The sequence below is a fragment of the Nicotiana tabacum genome, chromosome 12 (genome assembly GCF_000715075.1).
Source record: "Nicotiana tabacum cultivar K326 chromosome 12, ASM71507v2, whole genome shotgun sequence".
NCBI lineage: Eukaryota > Viridiplantae > Streptophyta > Magnoliopsida > Solanales > Solanaceae > Nicotiana > Nicotiana tabacum.
Genome location: NC_134091.1, coordinates 101,110,703 through 101,131,626, shown reverse-complemented (window position 1 = coordinate 101,131,626; position 20,924 = coordinate 101,110,703). Strand labels below are relative to the sequence as shown.

Below are 20,924 nucleotides of genomic sequence, written 5' to 3'. Positions count from 1 at the left end.
CATTTCTAACTTAGGTTTCCAAACCAAGAACTAAAGGGTCCAAATCAACCCGAAACCTTCCCAAAACAAAACTAATCAACCCCCCAAGCCATAAAACCGTAAATACATATGTGTGAAGCATCAGAAAGGGAATCAGGTCTCAAATACATAAAACGATTGGATGGGTTGTTACAATTGAGAACCTAGAGTCGCAATTGCGACATCTGCACTTGAGCAAAAAGGACTGGGCAGACGGGATTTGATTTCATTTCTCTCATTTTAGAAACCTAGAGTTGGTAGGAGGCGATTTGGAGATGAAATATTTACCAACAATCATTGGGTAAGTGATTTTTATCAATTTTAACTATATTACATGATTATATATGAGATTTAATATCAATTTTATGAGAATTATAGAGAAATTTTGGGAAGTTTTTGTCTATGTTTTGAGAAAAAATTAAAAATTTAGGATTTGAGTGTTGAATTGGACTCGGATTTGAAAACAAAATACATATATGGACTCATGGGGTTATGGGTAGTCGGGATCTATCTTTGGACCCGAGTTTCAACCGGGCAAGCCCGAGGTTAACATTTGTTGACTTTTGGGGAATTATATAAAGATCTTAACTTTATTAATCTAAATTGATTTCTCTTGCATTGTTTGATGATATTAAGTCGTTAGATTTGAGTCGTGTGGAGGCAAATTTTAAGAAAAAAGCTATTTTTGAGTGTTGATTTGGTCTAGTTGAGGTTAGTATCTTGCCTAACTTTGTGTCGGGGAACTACCCCGTAGGATTTGGGTTGATTGTATTATTTGAATTATGTGGAAGACATGTATACGAGGTGACAAGTGTGTACTTGGGCTTATATGTAATATTTGACCGGTTTAGACTCGTCGGTTACTTATAAGCACTTAATTGAAGTTATCATTATTTGCTCTATCCTTCATTGTCAATTTTATTCTTACATGCCTTAATTGAAGTTGTTACTACATGGTCTAGTTTCCATTATCAAAGTTACTCTTATATGCATTTATTTTTAGTTGTTGTTACATGCTACTCTCCCCATTGTTGAGTTATTCTCATGCATTTAGTCGTAGTTGATACTTCATGCTATCTCTTTCATCATTAATCTTATGTTATGCACTTGAATTGGGAATTTCCATTTCATTGGAATACCTTCATTGTTGAGTTATTGAGGTTGTAGTTGTGATAGCTATTAACACATTGTGGTTGGAGTGTTGTTTAATGGGACATCCATTCCTTGTTGAGTTGTTTCTCATTTATTTTGTTATTATTGAGATTCTTGTATACATTATGGTTGAGCCGTGGAGTATGTGTTGGGGTAACATTGTTATTGTTGATTTGGTAATGTTGTGGCATATGGCCACATCTGGTGCGAGTTGATTATTGTGTTGTGATATTAATACACATGAGGTGGTATACGGGTTGGTATTGAAATGCATGTAGTGAGACAAGGTGGGATTTATACGCGTATTGATAGTAGGGGAATTACATGAAGCCACACGGTGCGATAAGGGGGCTAAAACGCATGTAGCTATTTCGGGAAAAAATATTTTTAAAATAAATGCAAGGCTCACACAGTGATATAAGGAAGATTGTGATTGTAAATTCTTAAATGTGAATATGAGGTGTGGTGCCTCAGTTGTGATTATTGTTGTACATTCTATGTTAAAAAGGCTTGTTGATGGAACGATCATTGTTATTACTTCATTTGTTTTACTTGTATTTTGACTATATTTGATTACTTGTTATTCTTATCATATGTTCATTCTTTGTTGTCCTTTATTGCTTTAATATCCGTTGTTAGACTTACATCATTGTCCTGTTTTGTTGTCATTTATTTCTCTGTCTTCCATTATTACATTATATTAATAATTTGCTCAGATTTCTATGTCTAGTAGGTGTCATGACCTTGCCTCGTCACTACTCTACCGAGGTTAGACTTGATACTTATTGGGTACCATTGTGGTGTACTCATGCTACACTTCTCTATATTTTTGTGCATATTCAGGTACTTCTACTCGTGCCGGACGCCAGTGAATTGACTCAAATATCTCGGGGACTTCAAGGTATACCTGCTTGACGCTCGCAGGCCTCGTAGTCACCTTCTACTACTATCTTTTCTACTGTTTATGTTCACTTCAAACATTATTGTATTTTGAAATTTCTAGTGTACTTCTTAGAGGTTATGACTAGTTCCACCGGTTTTAGGGATATATTGACTGTTGTACTATTTTGGTTTCATTATGAAAGTTATCATTTTAAATTTATCATCGTAGTTGTTAATTCTGTTAAATTCTCAATATATGTTAGGCATACCTAGTCTTAGAGACTAGGTGCCATGTAACGACCCGATCGGTTATTTTGTGCTTTAGAGTTCCATTCGGTGGTCTAAGACTTTGATTAGCTTCATATTATGTATTATAACTTGCATGTATGGTTGATTTCGGTTTTTGAGGGGTTCGTATTTGATTTGGAAGAATGATTCTCGTTTTAGAAGCTTTAAGTTGAAATAGTTGACCAAGGTTTGACTTTTGGATAAACAGATTTGGAATCTGGTTTTGATTGTTCTGATAGGTTCATATGATGATTTTGGATTTGTTTGTTCGGATTTGGTTTCGGAGGTTCTTAGAAGAACTATTTGTTGAAAGTTGACAATTTGAAGAACTTAAGAGTTCATAAGTTTGACAAAGAGTTGAATTTGATGTTATTGGAATCCAATTGTTGTTCTGAGGCTTTAGATAGGTCTATATAGTTGAATAGAACAATAACAAAGCTCTATCAAAAGAACGCGCCCCGTACTCCCGATAAAATATAACCCATTAACCATCTTCCACAATAACGACTGCGGCGTACGCTCCACCTTATGGAGCCACCGGACGACGCCCCCAAGGTGCGTAAGGTATAAATTATTGACCACTCAACTATGGCAACCCAACAGCCCGCAGGAAATTTAGAGAAAAGCACTTATGCTAATGTAGTGACCACTGCTCAAACTTCAGCGACGACCCGACATGAGCATGAATCGGTAGTGGCAAGAAGGACTACACATAATGGGATGCGGGCTATAATATTTAAGGCAAAAGACTACTATGGAATAATGGCTTCAGAATGTAGAAAAACGATTGTTGGAAGATTTCTAAAGATTATGCCCCAAATAGAGAAAATCAGGTCAAGGTTTGCCGAGAAATTTGCTTTGAAAGGCTCTGTAAAGATTGGTGTATATGATAACTACAATGTATTTATATACTTCACAAATGACGACGACTTTAACATGATTTGGTTCAAAAGAGTTGTGGACATTGAGGGAATGCATATGTGGCTACAAAAGTGGATGCCCGATTTCAAGCCGAAGGAAGATATCCCAATTGTTCCTATTTGGATCCTCTTCCTTCAACTTCCATTTCACATGCACATTTGGAATTACGTTGAGAAGATTGAAGGCAAATTGGGCACACCATTAGAGCTTGATATAACCACCAGAGGAAGAACTCGACCAAGTATGGCAAATGTGAGGGTAGAAGTAAATTTACTTAAGCCTCTACCTAATAGTGTTTGGGTTGGATCTGAGGATGAAGATTTTCCACTAAAAGAATTTACACAGATGATTGAAATGTGAAGCAACACCTAAGTATTGTAGTCATTGCAAGAAATTGGGGCATGCCCTGATCAATTGCAGGGTGGTGGAGAGGCAGAGGAAAATTGAAGCTAAGGAGGCAGAAAGAATTAATAAGCTTGCTTCTGAACAAGAGAATCAAGATAATAGAATTTAAGGTAAAGAACATCCCATGCCTTTGCACAAGATTATAATGCAAGTTAGAGTGATGCCACATGAATAAAGGTTGATACGAGGGGCTAAACATAGAAGAACATAGAGGGGATTGAGAAGGAAAAGAAAATCTAGCATACCGGAACTACCACAATTCAGACAAGATTGAAGAAGAAAAAAAAGAAGAAGGGTACAACAAAAAAAATAAAATAGAAGGTCCACTATAAACACATCACCAGGCATACAGGTGAAGGCAAAGCAAAGAAGGTGAATATGCCAAAATAATTGATTCAAGAAAATGCTAATCTGTAAAAAGGGATTAGTCAACGGAGAAGTGACAGTCACAATGAACTGGAGAATGCCCAGGTACAAAGCTAGAGGTAGGGGAAGGGGAATACATTCCAAATCCAAACACTACAAAGTTGTCAAGTTGAAGAGATAAATAACCAAAATCAGACAAAAGAAATCAAAGGAGACACTAATGAAAAGTCCATACAAGAGATGCAAGGAAGGAATAACAATAGGGATGTAGAATCCAATGGGCTAATGATATCCTCCAGTTTAGATTCTGTTATCAAAAATGAAAAAGAAATTGACATCACTGTGGAATTATTTGAGCAACGGCGTATAGAGGACATTAATACAAATAGTGATGAGGAGGTAGCAGAAAGCCTCATAGAGGCCTCTTCCCCTAAAATTAGCAGGTTTCAGAAGGTGAACCAGATGATCCTGCTAGAGACCATTTGCAAGAAGTCATACAAAAGGGTGGTTTATCACTGGCAAGAAGAGGAAGGTGCTGGCACAGGAAAAAGGAAAAGAAAATCAGAGAAAAGACCAACCCTTTGACTGAGGGGAGGACACAAATAAATTTTTATCTTCACCCCAATGATCAGTGCAATATTTTGGAACATCATAGGAGTGAAAGCAATACACATGATGAAAAGCCTGATCACTTTTAACAATATAAAATTTGTTGTTGTCTTTGAATCATTTGTAAGCAAAGACAAGAATGAAGGATACAAAAAGTTTTTAGGTTTTTAACACTGTCTTAGTAATGAGATATGGCAAATTTTGTATTTTTGGACTATGAATCTACATGCTCCTATGCTAGCTAGCGAGGATCAATATATTACATGGTACGTTGATAATGGTATTGGAACAAATGGTGGGTACATATCTACTGTCCATGCCAAGATCACAACAACTGAAAGAAGGGAGCTTTGGGATAGTTTGACAAGTTTGAATGCTCAGGTAGATGGACCATGGTTTTATAAGGGGGATTTTATTATCATATTGGAACCAGGAGAGAAAAGGGGAGGCATACCAAATAGAGCATACAAAAGTTTTGATTTTGTTACTTGTATGAACGATTGTGGGGTTAAAGATGCTGGATTTGTGGGTTCTAATTTCACATGGTGTAATAACAGAAGGCCTAGTAAGAGAATCTGGAAGCGGTTGGATAGGATACTCATTAATGACAGTTGGCTACATAAGTTCCAAAATATTATAGTAAGATACTCAATAGAACATGCTTAAACCACATGCCATTACTGCTGAAATGCTATGATGATCAACAGACAGTCATTAAGTATTTTAGGTTGTTAAATTTTTGGGTGGAGAAGGCAGGGTTTTATGAAATTGTGAAGGAATCTTGGAATACACATTCTGGCAACCCAATGTGAATTTTACAGTAGAAATTAAAAATTTTAGGAAGAAGACTGAGCACATGGTCAAAGGAAGAAATAGGGGAGATAAATCAAAAAGTGGAAGAATGGGAAGCTATTGTACAAGGACTGGAGGATCAGGATTTAAATGTTAACAAAGAGGAATCCAGGGCAGAACTTAACAAAGTCCAGGCAGAGTCTGTTAAATGGATGACACTACGGGAGGCTCTACTAAAGGAAAAATCTCAAATCACATGGTTTGAGGATGGTGATTCTAATAGTAGATATTTCCATAATGTTGTAAAGGATAGGAGAAGAAAATTGTAAATTCATAGAATTAAAAATTACAGGGGAAGATGGATACTGGGGGATGAGAAAATATGCAAAGCAACAGTGAAATACTTTGAGAAGCTTTTTAACCAACCAACTCTAGTGGTAGATAGAAATCTGATAGATTGTATTCCCAATTGTAAAACAAAAGATGATAATGTTTACCTGTCGCAACATCCAGATGAAGAAGAAATCAAAGAAGCAGTTTTCGACATGATTGTAACTAGTTCTGCAGGTCTGGATGGCTTCAATGGAATGTTATATCAAAAATGCTGGGATATCATCAAGGGTAGTTAAATTTGTTCAAAGCTTCTTTAATGGGAATAATCTGACAATATTGTTTTTTCATACATGTCTTGTGTTGATTCGTGACATCTCATGCGAGTTTCTCTAAGCTAAGGCCCATCAAACTTAGTAATTTTTCTGGAAATATCATTTCTAAGTTATTGGCAAGGAGACTCAATACACTAGTTCCCAACATGATTTTGCAAAATCACAATTGATTTGTGAAAGCGAGACTGATTACAGATAATGTGCTACTGGCACAGAAGATAGTACATGAAATTTTACAATCAAACAGGGGGCAATGTGGTGATTCAGCTAGATATGGCTAAAGCGTATGATAGGCTCTCTTGGACCTTCCTCACCTCCGTTCTTAGGAGGTTTGGATTCTCTGAATGGTGGACTGAAATTATTTGGAGATTGATTCCTCGAGTGTGGTATTCAATTATAATAAATGGTTCAAGAAGGGGTTTCTTCACTTTAGCATAAGGCCTAAAGCAGGGAGATCCACTTTCCCCCTCACTTTTTATTTTGGGTTCTGAAGTCTTGTTCTGGTTACTCAACAAGTCGCATGATCATCAAGACTTCATTCCCTTCTCTATGAATAATAATGGCCCTATGGTGAATCACCTGGCCTATGCAGACGACACAGTCATATTTAGTGCTGGGAAGAGCAAGGTGATTAAATTAATTATAAAGCAGGTGAGAAAATATGAAAGGAGATCTGGTAAAAAAGTTAATGAAGGTAAACATTTTTTATGCACTTCCCCCAAAGCCTCACCATCTAGGATCAACAGAATTATTGATAAATCAAACTTTAAGCACAACCAGTTCCCTTTCACTTATTTTGGTTGCCCGCTCTATGCTGGAGGAAAGAGAATTGCATACTTTGATGACTTAGTTAGTAAAATTACAAAGAGACTCTCTAGTTGGCATAGGAAGTATCTTTAATATGGGGGTAGGGTGCTTGTCATAAAGCATGTTCTATATGCTATCCCAACATACACACTTGTTACACTGTCTCCCCCAAAATGTACTTTCAGGTTAATTAAAAGACATCTGGCTAATTTCTTTTGGGTGGTTGATAATGATAAACCAAAGTATCGATGGAGCTCGTGGAGTAACCTGTGTTGCGACAAAGAAGAAGGGGGAATTGGGATCAGATTGTTGGAGGAAACCGGTGACAGTTTTGCTTACAAAAGGTGGTAGAATTTGAGAACACAAGAGTCTCTTTGGTCATCCTTTGTAAAGGTAAAGTATTGCTTAAGAGTACACCCAGTAGTCAAATCTAACAGGTCTCCTCAGTCGAATAACTAGAGGAAGCCGATGCAAATAAGAGACAAAGTTGAACAACATATTATATGGAAGATCCAAGGAGAGGGAAGCAACTTTTGATGGGATAATTGGACTGGGACCTGGAGAAACTTTCTGAGGTGGTCCCTCAACACCTAGTTCAACATATTGCTAAAATAACAATTGGTGATCCAAGCAAAGCGGACTTTGCAATATGGGAACTTGGTACGTATGAATTTTCTCAACTAAATCTGCCTGGCAGTGCATTACAAATAACAAGGAGAAGGACTACATGACATCCTGGGTTTGGTACCCCAATATACCCTTTAAAATGTCCTTCCTTCTTTGGAGGCTCATACATAACAAACTATCTTTAAATGATGCATTGTACAAGTTTGGAGACAATATTCTATCTAGGTGTGTTTGTTGTCCTTTACCAAAACTGGAAACTATGCACCATATTTTTGTAGACAGTGCACCTGCTAAGCATTTGTGGTCTAGTTTTGGAGAATCTATAGGCATTAAAATAGTCAGGGGTTGGTCTGCTAGAAGGGTCTTTGTCATGCCCCGCCCTCGGAAAGCGCGACCGGCGCTCAACCAAAATAACCCGGTCAAGCAAGCATGCTAGATGCTTTAGACCAGACCTTACCCATGAATAGAGCGAAGATGTAATCCAGTAATTAAACAATAAGAGAATTTTCTGAACAACACCAATTCCATTACCATTAGTTACTACATTTATAATTTCCAAAAATACATTACACATTCACAGTTTGAAATGGAACATGTGATACAAATACAACATTTCTATTTTGACTTTCCAAACTCAAAATACAAACCACACCATGTCTACGGAGCCTCTATTGGATATAAAAGAGTAATGTGATGGTGCCGACAACAAGGCACCGACAATATTTCAAACTCTATACATAAAGAACAAAAGAGACAAGGCCCCGATATGAAGTGAGGCTCACCAGGTCAGCTGAGAAGAGGGTGTACCGCTATCACTGATCGATGCCGCCTACTGTAGAACCACTTGCATCCATTAAAGATACAGCGCCCTCAGCAAAAGGGATGCTAGTACATACAGAATCGTACTAGTATGTAAGGCTAAACACCCTCTCAATGAATCGAGTAGCCGAATAAGGAGAAAGAAACAGGGAATCAATGAGAACCTCAAACAGTGTTAAAGCATCAAGTTAAGAGAAAGATAAATTTTCCAAATAAATATGATTATTTTTAAGTTGGGAGATCTTTAGCACCAATATACCACCGTATTTTTAGCACGGAGTCCGATCACGGCCCGATCAGCTAAGCCATCTCACCCAAAGACATTCAATTACAATACCACCGCACTTTTAACACGGAGTCCGATCTCATACCGATCAGCTAAGCCATTTCGCCCCAAGACATCCGACCACAACACCACCATGTGCGCAGTATAGCGTCCGATCTCGACCCGATCGGCTAGGTCGTCTCTCCACATGTGCCGTGTGAGTCAACATCCAATCCAAGGTTAGCAATAATCTCATCCCAATCAAGGGAAAAAATCTCAACACATCAATATCATCCTATTAAGGGGAACAATCTCAATACATCAGCACGGGGATTTACCCCTCAATCATATTTGCGAGACATGCAACTCCTGCCCTGCACCAGTAACTATGAACATGGCCAAATCAATTCGCAATGCGTCTGAAACTCACCCGAGTCCTCGAGGCTCCACACCAAATATCCACACAAGTACATAAACATCATACAAACTCGATCATGCGATAAAAAAAAAATTCAAAACCATGAATGGAACATCAAAACACCCGAAATTTCACAATGAACTCAAGAATTACTAGAATCACAACCAAGAGTTTGATTCCTATCAAACCAACTCGGAATGATACCAAATTTGGTAGACATGTCACAAATGACAAAAAGGACCTATTCCATGTCCCAAAATCAAAATTCAAACCCGATAGCCATAAAGTCAAACCATGGTCAAATTTATGTTAAATTGCAAACAATCGCCAAAAAGTCTCAAATCAACCTAGGAACCTCCAAATCTAATTCCAAGCATACTCATATGTCCAAAATTACTATTCGGACCTAAAGGAACCATCAAAACTTTGATCCGAGATCAAATACGTAAAAAGTCAAACTTGGTCAACTCTTCCCATTTAAAGCTTCTAAAATGAGAATCATTCTTCTAAATCAATCTTGAAAAAGAAGATTATTTCAATAGGACGTACTGTTATATATGGCCTCCCTCGTCTTGACCACAGTGGAGAGTATTGAATGTTGCGAATAAACATGTACAGCAAACCCAACAATCCTGCAATCACTGTCCCATTGACAAGATCTAAAACAAGTATTAAGTTGAGGGAGTAATCTTCTTTGGATATTTGGGAGATCATAACCAGCATCTCGTGCAACCATCACTTGCATCTTGAAGAAACACATCAAATTAACTGAAAAATATCCCCATTATAATTATCAAAATTACATTAAAATATATATAACAAGATAAAACATATTTATATTTCATGAACAGAGATACGTGCATACATACATACATTGTAAAAACCACATTAAGGTAGAGTTATTAGCAGATATAAAGTGAGATCGATACTAACTAGTTGTTGCCATGAGAAAACTGTGTAAATGAAACCAAGCTTAAGAAATGCCATAATATAGACCTCCCCGGTAATGAATTGGCATCTGGAATGGTCAATAATAGTTCTATAATATGTCCCTTGTATATTCAATATTCTTGTGACACACCCTTAGGTCGCTTTGAGCACTAGCCTTAATTTCAGTGTTCCGAGACCTCTCATAGTTTTATTTGATATTTCTTGATTTGCGTGCATGATCGCTTTTCGGAAAGCTTTTTTGTAAAATTTTAAAAAAATATATGATTTTTGGTTTAAAATGACACTTGAGTTGACCACACTCAACATTTTAGATAAAAGACATCGAATCGGTATTTTGACGATTCTGTAAGGTTTGTATAATGTTTTTTGACTTGTAAGCATGTTTGGTTGGGGTCCGAGGTGACCCGAGCGTATTTCGGCGCGTTATGTGAAATATTTTGAAAATTGAGTTTAAGTTGAAGCTTTTTGAGTTTTGATGATTGATTCTTATTATTTGATGTTATTTTAATGATTTGAGCTAGAGATCAAGTTCATAGGAAGTTATTACACTTGTGTGCATCTTCGGTTTGGAGCCCGAAGGGATCAGGTGAGTTTCGGGTGCATTGCTGAATGGTTTGGGATTGCTAGTGCTAACTGTTGGTGTTTCAGGTCTGTTTGCGAGATCTAGCTCAGTTTTACCATCAATGGATCACATTTGCGACATAGGGACTAGGCTAGGTGACCTCGCATTTGCGACAGAAAGTTCTCTTTTGTGAAAGCTGACCAGTCACTTTTGCGAATATTTTGGTTTCATTTTACGACCACTGGGCATGTAGGATAGCTTTGCATATGCGAAGCAATTATCCGCATTTGCAAAGGTGGGCTTCTCGCATTTGCGATAAATATGTCGCTTTTGCGACTTCTTTTGGCCTGATGCACTGATCACATTTGCGATAAGTGTGTCGTATTTGAGGACATCACATTTGCGAATAAGACTTCGCAAATGCGATGTCTGTAGCTGGGTAAATATAACAATTCGGCCGGTCATTTTGAGTATTGTAGCCTCTTTCCCTTATTTATCTATTCTTATATGTTCATTTGTAGTTATGCGATTTGCCGGGGTGGTTGGTTTGGTTCCGTAGATGTTTCGGAGTATATTGGGATACTTAGTCCCAAGGTTGAAGGTTTAGGTTGGAAGAGTTGACCGGAGTTTGACTTTTGTGTAGATGACTCCGGAATAGATTTTTGATGGTTCTGATAGCTTCATATGGTGATTTTGGACTTGGGCATATATCCGGATGTTGATTTGGAGGTTCATAGGATGGTTTGATGCTTTTTGGCGAAAGTTAAAAAATTGAAGGTTTGGAAGGTTGCGAGGTTTGACCGAGAGTTGACTTTATCGATATCAGGGCCAGATTTTCATTTCAGAAGTTGGATTAGGTCTGTTATGTCATTTCTGACTTGTGTGCAAAATTTGAGATCATTTGAAATTGGTTTGGTATGATTCGGCATTAGTTTTAGAAGTTGGAAGCCCATTAGTTCATTAGGCTTGAATTGGGGTGCGATTCGTGATTTTGGTGTTGTTTGATGTGATTTGAGGCTTTGACTAAGTTCATATCATATATTTTGACCTATTGATATGTTTGGATGGGGTCGGGGGGGGGGGGAGGGTGAGGATGTGTTGCGGAATAAGTACAAACTCATTTTTGACTTGGAGGAGTTGTTGATATTTGTGCATCCGGTTTCCTCTTTCGTGATCGCGAGGATAGGGTCGTGATCGCGAAGGGTCAATTCTGGCAGGTGGGTTTTTGTTCAATGCGTTCGCGAGGTGAAGGATACGATCGCGAAATTCTGAGTGTTTGTGCAATGCGAACGCGAGTGAGGGGACGCGTTCACGAAGAATGAAGGGGAGGCCTAGGAATTCCACGGGTTTGTTCATCGCGATCGCGTGTGGCTGTTAGCGATCGCGTAGTTATTTGTGACTGGTCATCACATTCACGACTTTGTTAATGCATTTGCATAGAAGGATTTTTGATACTGGAGATTTTTGTTCTTCGCGATTGCGAGGGACTTTCCACGATCGCGAAGTGTAATAACAGGGCAGCAGGTTTTAAAATCCCAAATCAAGGGTTATAGTATTATTTCATATTTTGAGTTGTAGAGCTTGGTTTTGGACGATTCTGGAAGGGATTTTAAAGATATGGATCGGGGTAAGTATTTTTGACTCGGATTTGTTATTATATCATGATTCCATCTTTGTTTTTAGCATTTAATTAGTGAATTAAAGTGACGAAATGGGAGATTTTGTGGAAACTTTTCAAAAATAAAAAATGGAGGTTTGAAGGTCGATTTGAGGTCGGAATTGGATGATTTTGGTATGGTTGAACTTGTAATTGAATGGGTGTCTGGCATTTGTAAATTTTGTCGAGTTCCGAGGTGCGAGCCCGGAATTGACTTTTTGGATTGACATTTTGATTTTGGTTGAAGATCTTAGCTTTATAATTTGGAATCAATTCCTATGGCTTTTATTGATTATATTTAGTTGATTTGGTTAGAGGAGTGATTTAGCTTGCTAGAGTTAAGTATCTTATCTAAACTTGGTTGAGGCATTAGTTGCCTGAATTATTTATGATAGCTACATGTTATGGGTGGTACATATGTGTGGGGTTGACCCCATATGCGTGCACCGACGTACTATTTTTATGCTCGGGGTACTGCTTAGGCTATGACATGCCGTGAAATGATTGCTAAGCTTCAAGTTGAGATGTTTCTCCTATTTGTACCCCTCTATGAGCTATTTGTACCAAAAATTGATAATTCTTGATGGAAATTATTTGTTTTAGCTCTGATAGCAAACATTGCACATGCCTACAATATATCATGTTATTTATACAAGTCCAGTAGTATGAAACTTGATAACCACTGATAATGTACATGTATTCCCGCATATTTTCTTTCTCTGTGTTATGAGCTAGATTTGTAGCTTGCGACCATGCCGGGTAGATTGTGATTATTAGCATGTGAGTTATCCGTGCGGATCCAGTTATTGATATTATTAGCACATGAGTTATCCGTGCGGTTGATTCTATTAGCATATGAGTTGTCCGTGCAACACATGAGTTGTCCGTACATTGTGTGGATATAGATCCATCACCCTAGGGTCACCCTCTCATGTTTCTCTCTTGATGGTGTACACGCAGTTATTAAGAAAAACTGATCAGTGGTTTGGTACGGATGTGGAAAAGTTGAGGAAAGTTTGGCCAGTGTTGTTTTGGAATTGCATTTCATCTGTACTTGAAATTTTCATGGTTTATTATCTGATTTATCTGTATATCATCTTATATGTCGTACCCGTGACTGATTAAAGATTTCGAGTAATCGTACAGACCCACAAACAATCCCTTTCAATACCTTATACATGTTCACATTAATGTTCTATACTTGTTGGATTTTTATGAAACTGTACAGGTTATAGCATGTATCATTTATATTTCTTGTTTCTTTTACCTAGGCGAGGTTAGTTACAATATTTATTGAGTACATTGGGTCGGTTGTACTCATACTATACTTTACACTTAACTGTGCAGATCCAGGTGTGGGGACCCGTTATCAATAATAGATTTTCTTGTTAGACTGATCTACGCAAGTTAGAGCTGCATTTTTAGCCGCAGTTTTGACTTGTCTTTTCTTATGTACTGTTGTTTTAGTTCAAAAAGTATTATTATTTAGTTAAGACTTATGTCCCGTTGTTTATCTTCTGACTCTGTATCTACCAGTTTCTGGGGGATTTACCTTGCATTAGCAGTATTGGGTTGTATTGAGATTTCAGACTTATGCTATTTCTATAAGTTTCATTGTTCTATTTTTTTATTGCTATGTTTCGGCTTGCCTAAACGGTGTGTTAGGTTCCATCACGATGGGTTAGGATTTTGGGTCATGACAAGTTGGTATCAGAGCCCTAGGTTCATAGGTATTAAGAGTCATGAGCAAGTATAGTAGAGTCTTGCGGATCGGTACGAAGACGTCTGTATTTATCTTTGAGAGACTACCGAACTGTTAAGAAACTTCACTTCTTGTATTCCTGTTGTACGGATTTGTTATTTCCGGAATTTGAACTTGAATCTTCTATTCTCTAACAGATAGTGAGGACACGTGCGACCAAATCAGGAGGACGGTCAACAGTTGCACCGGTTAGGGCTTTGAGAGGCCAGGGCCGCGGTAGCGGCTGAGGTGTGGCTCATACTACAGCCAAATCAGCAGTTTTGGAGCCACTAGTTGCTCCAATTCAGGAGCAGGTACCAGATGTGGTTGAGCCAGTGGGAGCAGTTGTGCACCTTGTGATTCATGGCCTTTAGGAGGCCTTAGCCCAGATTTTGACTGTTTGCACGAGCCTGGCTCAAGCGGTTTCAATTCCAGCTGCACCAGCCACTTCACAAGCTGGAAGAGGTGCCTAGACTCTTGCTGCCCATACTCCAGATTAGCTAGCTCAGGGGCTCCAGAAACCGAGTGTATTGCCAGTTCAGTCAGTTTCTACCACTAAGGCCAAGGTTGGTCCTCATATGAGTGATGAGGAGAAGAAAAGACTGGAGCAGTTTGGGACGATTAAGCCTCTAGAGTTCAGTGGAGCAGAGTCGGAGGATTCCCAAGATTTCATAGACCGGTGTCAGCGGATTCTTCACACGGCGGGTGTTTTGGACACCAATGGGGTTTAATTCACTACTTTTTAGCTGACCAGGGCAGCCTATCGATTGTGGCATGCTTATGAGTTGAGCAGGCCAGCCGATGCAGCGCCACTTACATGGCATGAGTTCTCAGTTCTTTTCTTAGAGAAGTTTATCCCACAAACCCACAGAAAGGAATTGCGTAGGTAGTTTGAGTAGCTATGCCAGGAGGGTATGACCACGACTTAGTACGAGATGAGGTTTTTAGAGTTGTCTCGTCATGCGGTATAGTTGGTTCCCACTGAGAAAGAGAAGATTAGGAGGTTTATTGATAGCCTCAACTATGGATTACACTTCATTATAGCTCGGGAGGTGGTGACGGGTGCGAGGTTTGACGAGGTGGTTGATATTGCTAGATGCTTAGAGTTGGTTCGTAGGTAGGAGCATGAGTAGCGGGAGGCTAAGAGTCCTCGTAGTTTAGGCGGTTTCAGTAGTGCCTCATCTAGAGGTCAGTCCCATTACAGCAGGGGTTGTTCTTCTAGACCCGTTCTGGCAGCTCGTCATGTTTCTCGTGGTTCTTTAGCTAGCCACAATTCATATTGTGCATGCCCAGCTCAGTAATTATTTAGTGCGTTGCCAACACAGAGTTCTTACCATGCTTCATCTGCATAGGGTTCCGCGGGGAGTTATTTAGGCTATAAGGGGCAGCAGCTCCGTCAGAGGAGATGTCATTTTGAGTGTGAAGACTTGAGTCATCTCATGAGGGATTTCCCCAAACTATTAGGTAGGATTCCACAGCAGAGTTCACAACCTATGATTCCAGCACCAGCAGCTACACCACATGCACAACCATCTCAGGGTGGGGCTCATTCGGCTCGAGGCCTCCCTAGAGGGGGAGGTCGATCAGGTGGTGGTGAGGCTCATTGCTATGCATTTCCAGCCAGCCCAGAGGAAGTTGCCTCAGATGCGATGATCATAGGCATTGTTTCAGTATGCCACAGGGATGCTTTTTAATAATTGATCCTAGTTCCACTTATTCATACATGTCATCATACTTTGTGTGTTATTTGGACATGCCCCGTGATTCTTTTGCTATGCCTATTCATGTATCTACACCAGTAGGTGATTCTGTTGTTATGGACCGTGGGTATCAGTCGTGTGTGGTGACTATTGGGGGATTAGAGATGAGAGTCGATCTTTTACTGCTTAGCATGGTTGATTTTAATGTGATTTTAGGCATGGATTGGTTGTCACCATATCACGCTATTGTGGATTGTCACACCAAGACTGTGACGTTGACGCTAATATTTGAAGGCTCAACTAATGGTTGAAAAGGGATGTCTGGCCTGTTTGGCCCATGTGAGGGATGTTGGTGCTGATACTTCTACCACTGAGTCCGTTCCGGTAGTGAGAAACTTTCCAGATGTGTTTCCTGCAGACTTGTCAGGCATGCCACCCGTCAGGGATATTGATTTTGGTATTGAACTGGTGTCGGGCATTCAACCCATCTCTATTCCACCATATCATATGGCACCAGCATAGTTGAAAGAATTGAAAGAAAAACTTTAGGAGCTACTCGATAATTATTAACAAGTACCCACTACTGCACATTTATGACTTATTTGACTAGCTTTAGGGTGCTAGAGTGTTCTCTAAGATTGATTTGAGGTCTGGGTATCACCAGTTAAAGATTCGGGATTCGGATATTCTGAAGACTACTTTCAGGTCTTGGTATGGTCACTACGAGTTTCTCGTGATGTCATTTGAGCTGACCAATGCCCCAACAACATTTATGCTTTTGATGAACAGTGTATTCCAGCCATATCTTGATTCTTTCATCATCGTATTCATTTTCAACATCCTGGTATACTCTCGCAGCTGAGAGGATCATGTGAAACATTTGAGGATAGTGCTCCAGATCTTGAGGGAGAAGAATTTATATGCAAAATTTTTAAAGTGTGAGTTCTGGCTTAATTCAATGTCATTTTTGGGTCATGTGGTATCCAGTGAGGGGATTAAGGTAGATCTAAAGAAGATTGAGGCAGTTCAGAGTTGGCCCAGACCGTCTTCAGCTACTGAGATTCGGAGTTTTCTAGGTTTGGCCGGATATTATCGCCATTTTGTGGAGGGTTTCTCGTCCATTGCTGGACCTTTGACCAAATTGACTTAGAAGGGTGCCCCATTTAGGTGGTCTGATGAGTGTGAGGAAAGTTTTTAGAAGCTCAAGACTGCCTTGACCGCAACTCCAGTTCTAGTTTTTCCTTCAGCATCGGGTTCATATACGATTTCTTGTGATTCTTCTCGGATTGGTATTGGGTGTGTTGATGCAGGAGTCTACAACACTTTTTTAAGAAAAAGGGTGATTGCTTATGCTTCGCTCCAGTTGAAGCCCCATGAGAAGAACTACCCCGTTCATGATCTAGAGTTGGCAGCTATTGTTCACGAATTGAAGATTTGGAGGCATTATCTCTACGGCGTGTCTTGTGAGGTATTTATAGATCATCAGAGTCCACGACACTTGTTTAAGCAAAAGGATCTAAATTTGAGGCAACTGAGGTGGTTGGAGCTTTTAAAAGACTATGATATCATCATTTTATATCATCTCGGGAAGTCCAATGTTGTGGCTGATGTCTTAACATAAAGGCTGAGAGTATGAGTAGCCTTGCATATATTCCAGTTGGTGAGAGGCCGCTAGCATTGGATGTTCAGGCCTTGGTCAATCAGTTCATGAGATTAGATGTTTCGGAGCCTAGTCAAATTCTTGCTTGCATGGTTTCTCGGTCTTCTTTGAATGAGTGCATCAGAGAGCGTCAGTATGATGACCCCCATTTGCTTGTCCTTAAGGACACGGTGCAGCACGATGATGCCAAAGAGGTTTCTATTGGAGATGATGGGGTGTTGCGGATGCTGGGTCAGATTTGTGTACACAATGTGGATGGGTTACGTGAGTTGATTCTTGAGAAGGCCCATAATTCACGGTATTCCATTCTTACGGGTACCACTAAGATGTATCAGGATTTGAGGCAGCACTATTAGTGGAGAAGAATGAAGAAATATATAGTGGAGTATATGGCTCGGTGCTTGAACTGTCAGCAGGTGAAGTACTAGCATCAGAGGATGGGCGGTTTTCTTTGTTGATACTCAATTTTGCCCTCATATTTTATAAAGTATTTCATATGCTTTTAAAATATTATTTTGCATTATTACCCAATTTATAGAGGACATGTGGGTGATTTCTATAATTTTTAAATCTTTTAAATTTTATTTCTTGCATTTTTCTAAATTGTCCTATATTCATTGATTACTCCTTCAAATTATTTTGAGTGATCTAACAATCCAAATTGATTATTTATGCACATATGTGTACTCTATAATATTTTACTTCATTTTATATAATTATATTTGTATTCTTACTTATTATTTATATTATTTGCAATAATAGTCTATATTCTACAAATAATTACGTGTACTATATTATTTATGTCAAAATAGAATCCTATATTTTTATAATTTTGAGTTATTCTTTTTAAGCGTATTAATTTCATAAATAATATTTTTTAATTATTTATTAGCCATTTTAATAATTTATTTTTTGATTAATTGGTGTATTTTAACATCTGGCCCAAGTGAATGCCTTTTTTTGGATCAAAAACAGGCCCAAACCACTATCCCAACGACCCTGATCCCAAGCCAAACGACCATTTCTCTCTAACCCAATTGGGGACCAGAATTTAAACTGCCCTGCCTCCCCTTTAATCTCGCCCGTTGATCTCAAATGATCAACGGCCCACAACAAATCCCTCCCTTTCCTTATATCCCCATAATTCAAACCCTAGACTCCATTTTCTCCGTCCAGCCGCCCCAAATCCTCTTGAACCTTCCCCTCTTCTCTAAAAAGCCCTAGCCGCCACCCCCTTCAACCCTTCTCCGAATATCATTAACAATGGGATTTACCCATTATTTGCTTACCATATTCGTGTTATCTCGCTACTGGTCGCTCTTTTATGATATTACTTAGGTACTTGCCTGATTTGGCAAGTGCCATCTAAAAATTCGAACCATGCTGACTTGAATCTGTGGGATTTGGATGATGATTCCGTCTAATGCACTCAACGAGGAATGATTTTGCACCTTTGGTCGATTTAAAGCTGGTTGGACCCAACTAGGGTTTGATATTTTCATCTCCTTTACTGGTTCTGATTGCATGAGATCCTTTCTTTTCTTCTTTATTTTTAATTAATTATTTTCCACGATTGGTTTATTCATATCGAACACTATATAAACCCACCCCCGATTTCCCCTTTGGACAGACTTGAATCACTCTAACTCCCTCACTTACTCACTCTATTATTCTGAAACTACTGGTTCTTGGCCGGCTAAAAGCCAAGGACACCGAAATTTGCTTTATCAACCTTTCCCAGTACGAGCAGTTCTCGGGACTCATCTGAAGACCTTGCGAACTCTGATGCACTGGGTTTGAGGTCTTTTTCTATTTGCTATTGATAATTGAATTACTGTTGAAAATTGCTCTTCTCATTTACTTGTTCATTAATTTGTAACTGGTAAGTATCTTTGGCTGTCGCAATTTTATTCTCTTTTGCATGTGTTCATGATCTGTATATCTATGTCACTTAAGCTTTTGTGAACCAATATGCTACTGTGTCGTCTCTGTTTGTAGTCCTATTTGCTTTGAGGTTATTCAGTGGCCCTGTACTTTTCTATCATCTAAACTTGCCTAAATTCTAAACTTTGATGTATTCCCATTATATGCGTTCAACATGAATGGTTTCTGCCTACCTTGAGCCTGCTTAGCTATTATGATTGTGCGTGTCTGAGTACTTATACCTACTGTTTGTTATGAGTCCTTTCTCATGCCTTACTTTGAACTCTCATATTGAAACTTCTAGGGGACTAATTCCTACCCAGAATTTGCTTTAATGAATCTCTTTCTGCTGAATCTTTTATGTATAATCTACTATTTCTTTGCAAATTAACCCATGATCATGTGAATCCCCTGTGACAAATACTATCTTAATATTTAGCGAAACTTGCTTCTCTACTATTTATAAACTCTAATGTTGTTCTCCCTAACTTGTTTAATCCTATATTCTTTAGTATTGCCTAAGACTTCTGGGTGAATTCCAATATATTTAGCTTTATCTCTTATGTGTGGTCAACTGTCATAAGTCCTGAGGTTTGCTTGTCCTGTTAACCTAGAGTTAATATATTTTTACCTACCATGTGTTCTTTTAGCTTTTGAATCTTTGTGTTATGACTAATAGTTAGCATGTTAAGTTTCTTATGCTCAGATTGCTTGTCAACTATTGTAGACCATACCCACTAGCCTGTTTATTATACTTTTTGTGATTATGTCTTCATTAGGCTCTCATGTTAAAGACTTTCATGTGAAAACTACTATTTCACTTGTTCCTGACTATGACTCTGTTAGACTTTCATGTCAAGAATCTTATGTCTAAAGTCCTCTTTAGGCTAATTTTGGATCATGCTTTGCTTTGAAATTCTATTTGGAGTGGTTTGCTATCTTATAATGTTTAATCATGCTACTTTGAACTTGTTGTCTGAAAATATAGCATGTGCGTATCTTGCGTATGCCTTGTATGCCTGCCAAGACTTTGTGTAACCCTATCTATGTGTCTTTGGTTAGAAACTGTTGTTAGCTACAGCCTTAAGAATTAAGTGTGTGAATTCCAAGAGTTTTGTTTAATTGACCCAGTATGTAGTTTGTCACTTGTATGGTTAGTCTGGCATCTGATTGGGTAAGTAAGGCATTCGTTTGGGCCTGGTTTGTTGGGCCACATGTGTTGTTGGACCCTAAGCAACTGATTAAGGCGTACTCTAATTGTCCTTGTGAGCCTGGGATTTGGTCCTGCTGGTTGTGCGAAGAGTAAGGCTGTTGAAGGCCCAGAAACATCACCGGGTTGCTTTGTATTGGGCCTGCAACTATTCTATTGAGCCTGGAATTATTTCATTTTGTAACTGTCCTATTTGGTTTGTATTATTTAGTTTGGGCCTGTAATAATTTTGTAATAACGAATAATGGGGAAATAGTGAAAGTGGGGGCTAGGATACTTTATTTCTTGCATGAACGGGTAGAAAATATTCCTATAGGATTCTAAGCATCTTATTTGCTTGCAATGTCCTATCCTTTGAGAATTATCTGTCTTATATGTTGTTAAACTCACCTATTTCCTTAGAAATCATGATTTAGGGCTTTCAACTTATTTAATGTCTTAATTTGCATTAAGATCATTCTTATATGATCTGGAAATGGACTTGTT

The 20,924-nt window shown here is 38.7% G+C and overlaps 1 protein-coding gene across 1 annotated transcript; it reads left to right on the top strand.

The window, feature by feature from the left end:
• The first annotated feature begins 4,857 nt into the window (after positions 1–4,857).
• LOC142167298 (uncharacterized) lies at positions 4,858–6,062 on the top strand. The gene is made up of 3 exons (XM_075227463.1): positions 4,858–5,206; positions 5,482–5,692; positions 5,786–6,062. Exons 1-3 carry the CDS (start codon positions 4,858–4,860, stop codon positions 6,060–6,062), a joined length of 837 nt encoding a protein of 278 aa, XP_075083564.1.
• Positions 6,063–20,924: the final 14,862 nt, after the last annotated feature.

Excerpts from the sequence above, each read along its gene's own strand:
- LOC142167298 (XM_075227463.1), top strand. The coding sequence starts at position 4,858 with ATGAATCTACATGCTCCTATGCTAGCTAGCGAGGATCAATATATTACA. Across the intron at positions 5,207-5,481 it reads GTGTAATAACAGAAGGCCTA|GAAGAAGACTGAGCACATGG; the intron begins GTAAGAGAATCT and ends TAAAAATTTTAG. Across the intron at positions 5,693-5,785 it reads GAAAAATCTCAAATCACATG|GGGAAGATGGATACTGGGGG; the intron begins GTTTGAGGATGG and ends TAAAAATTACAG.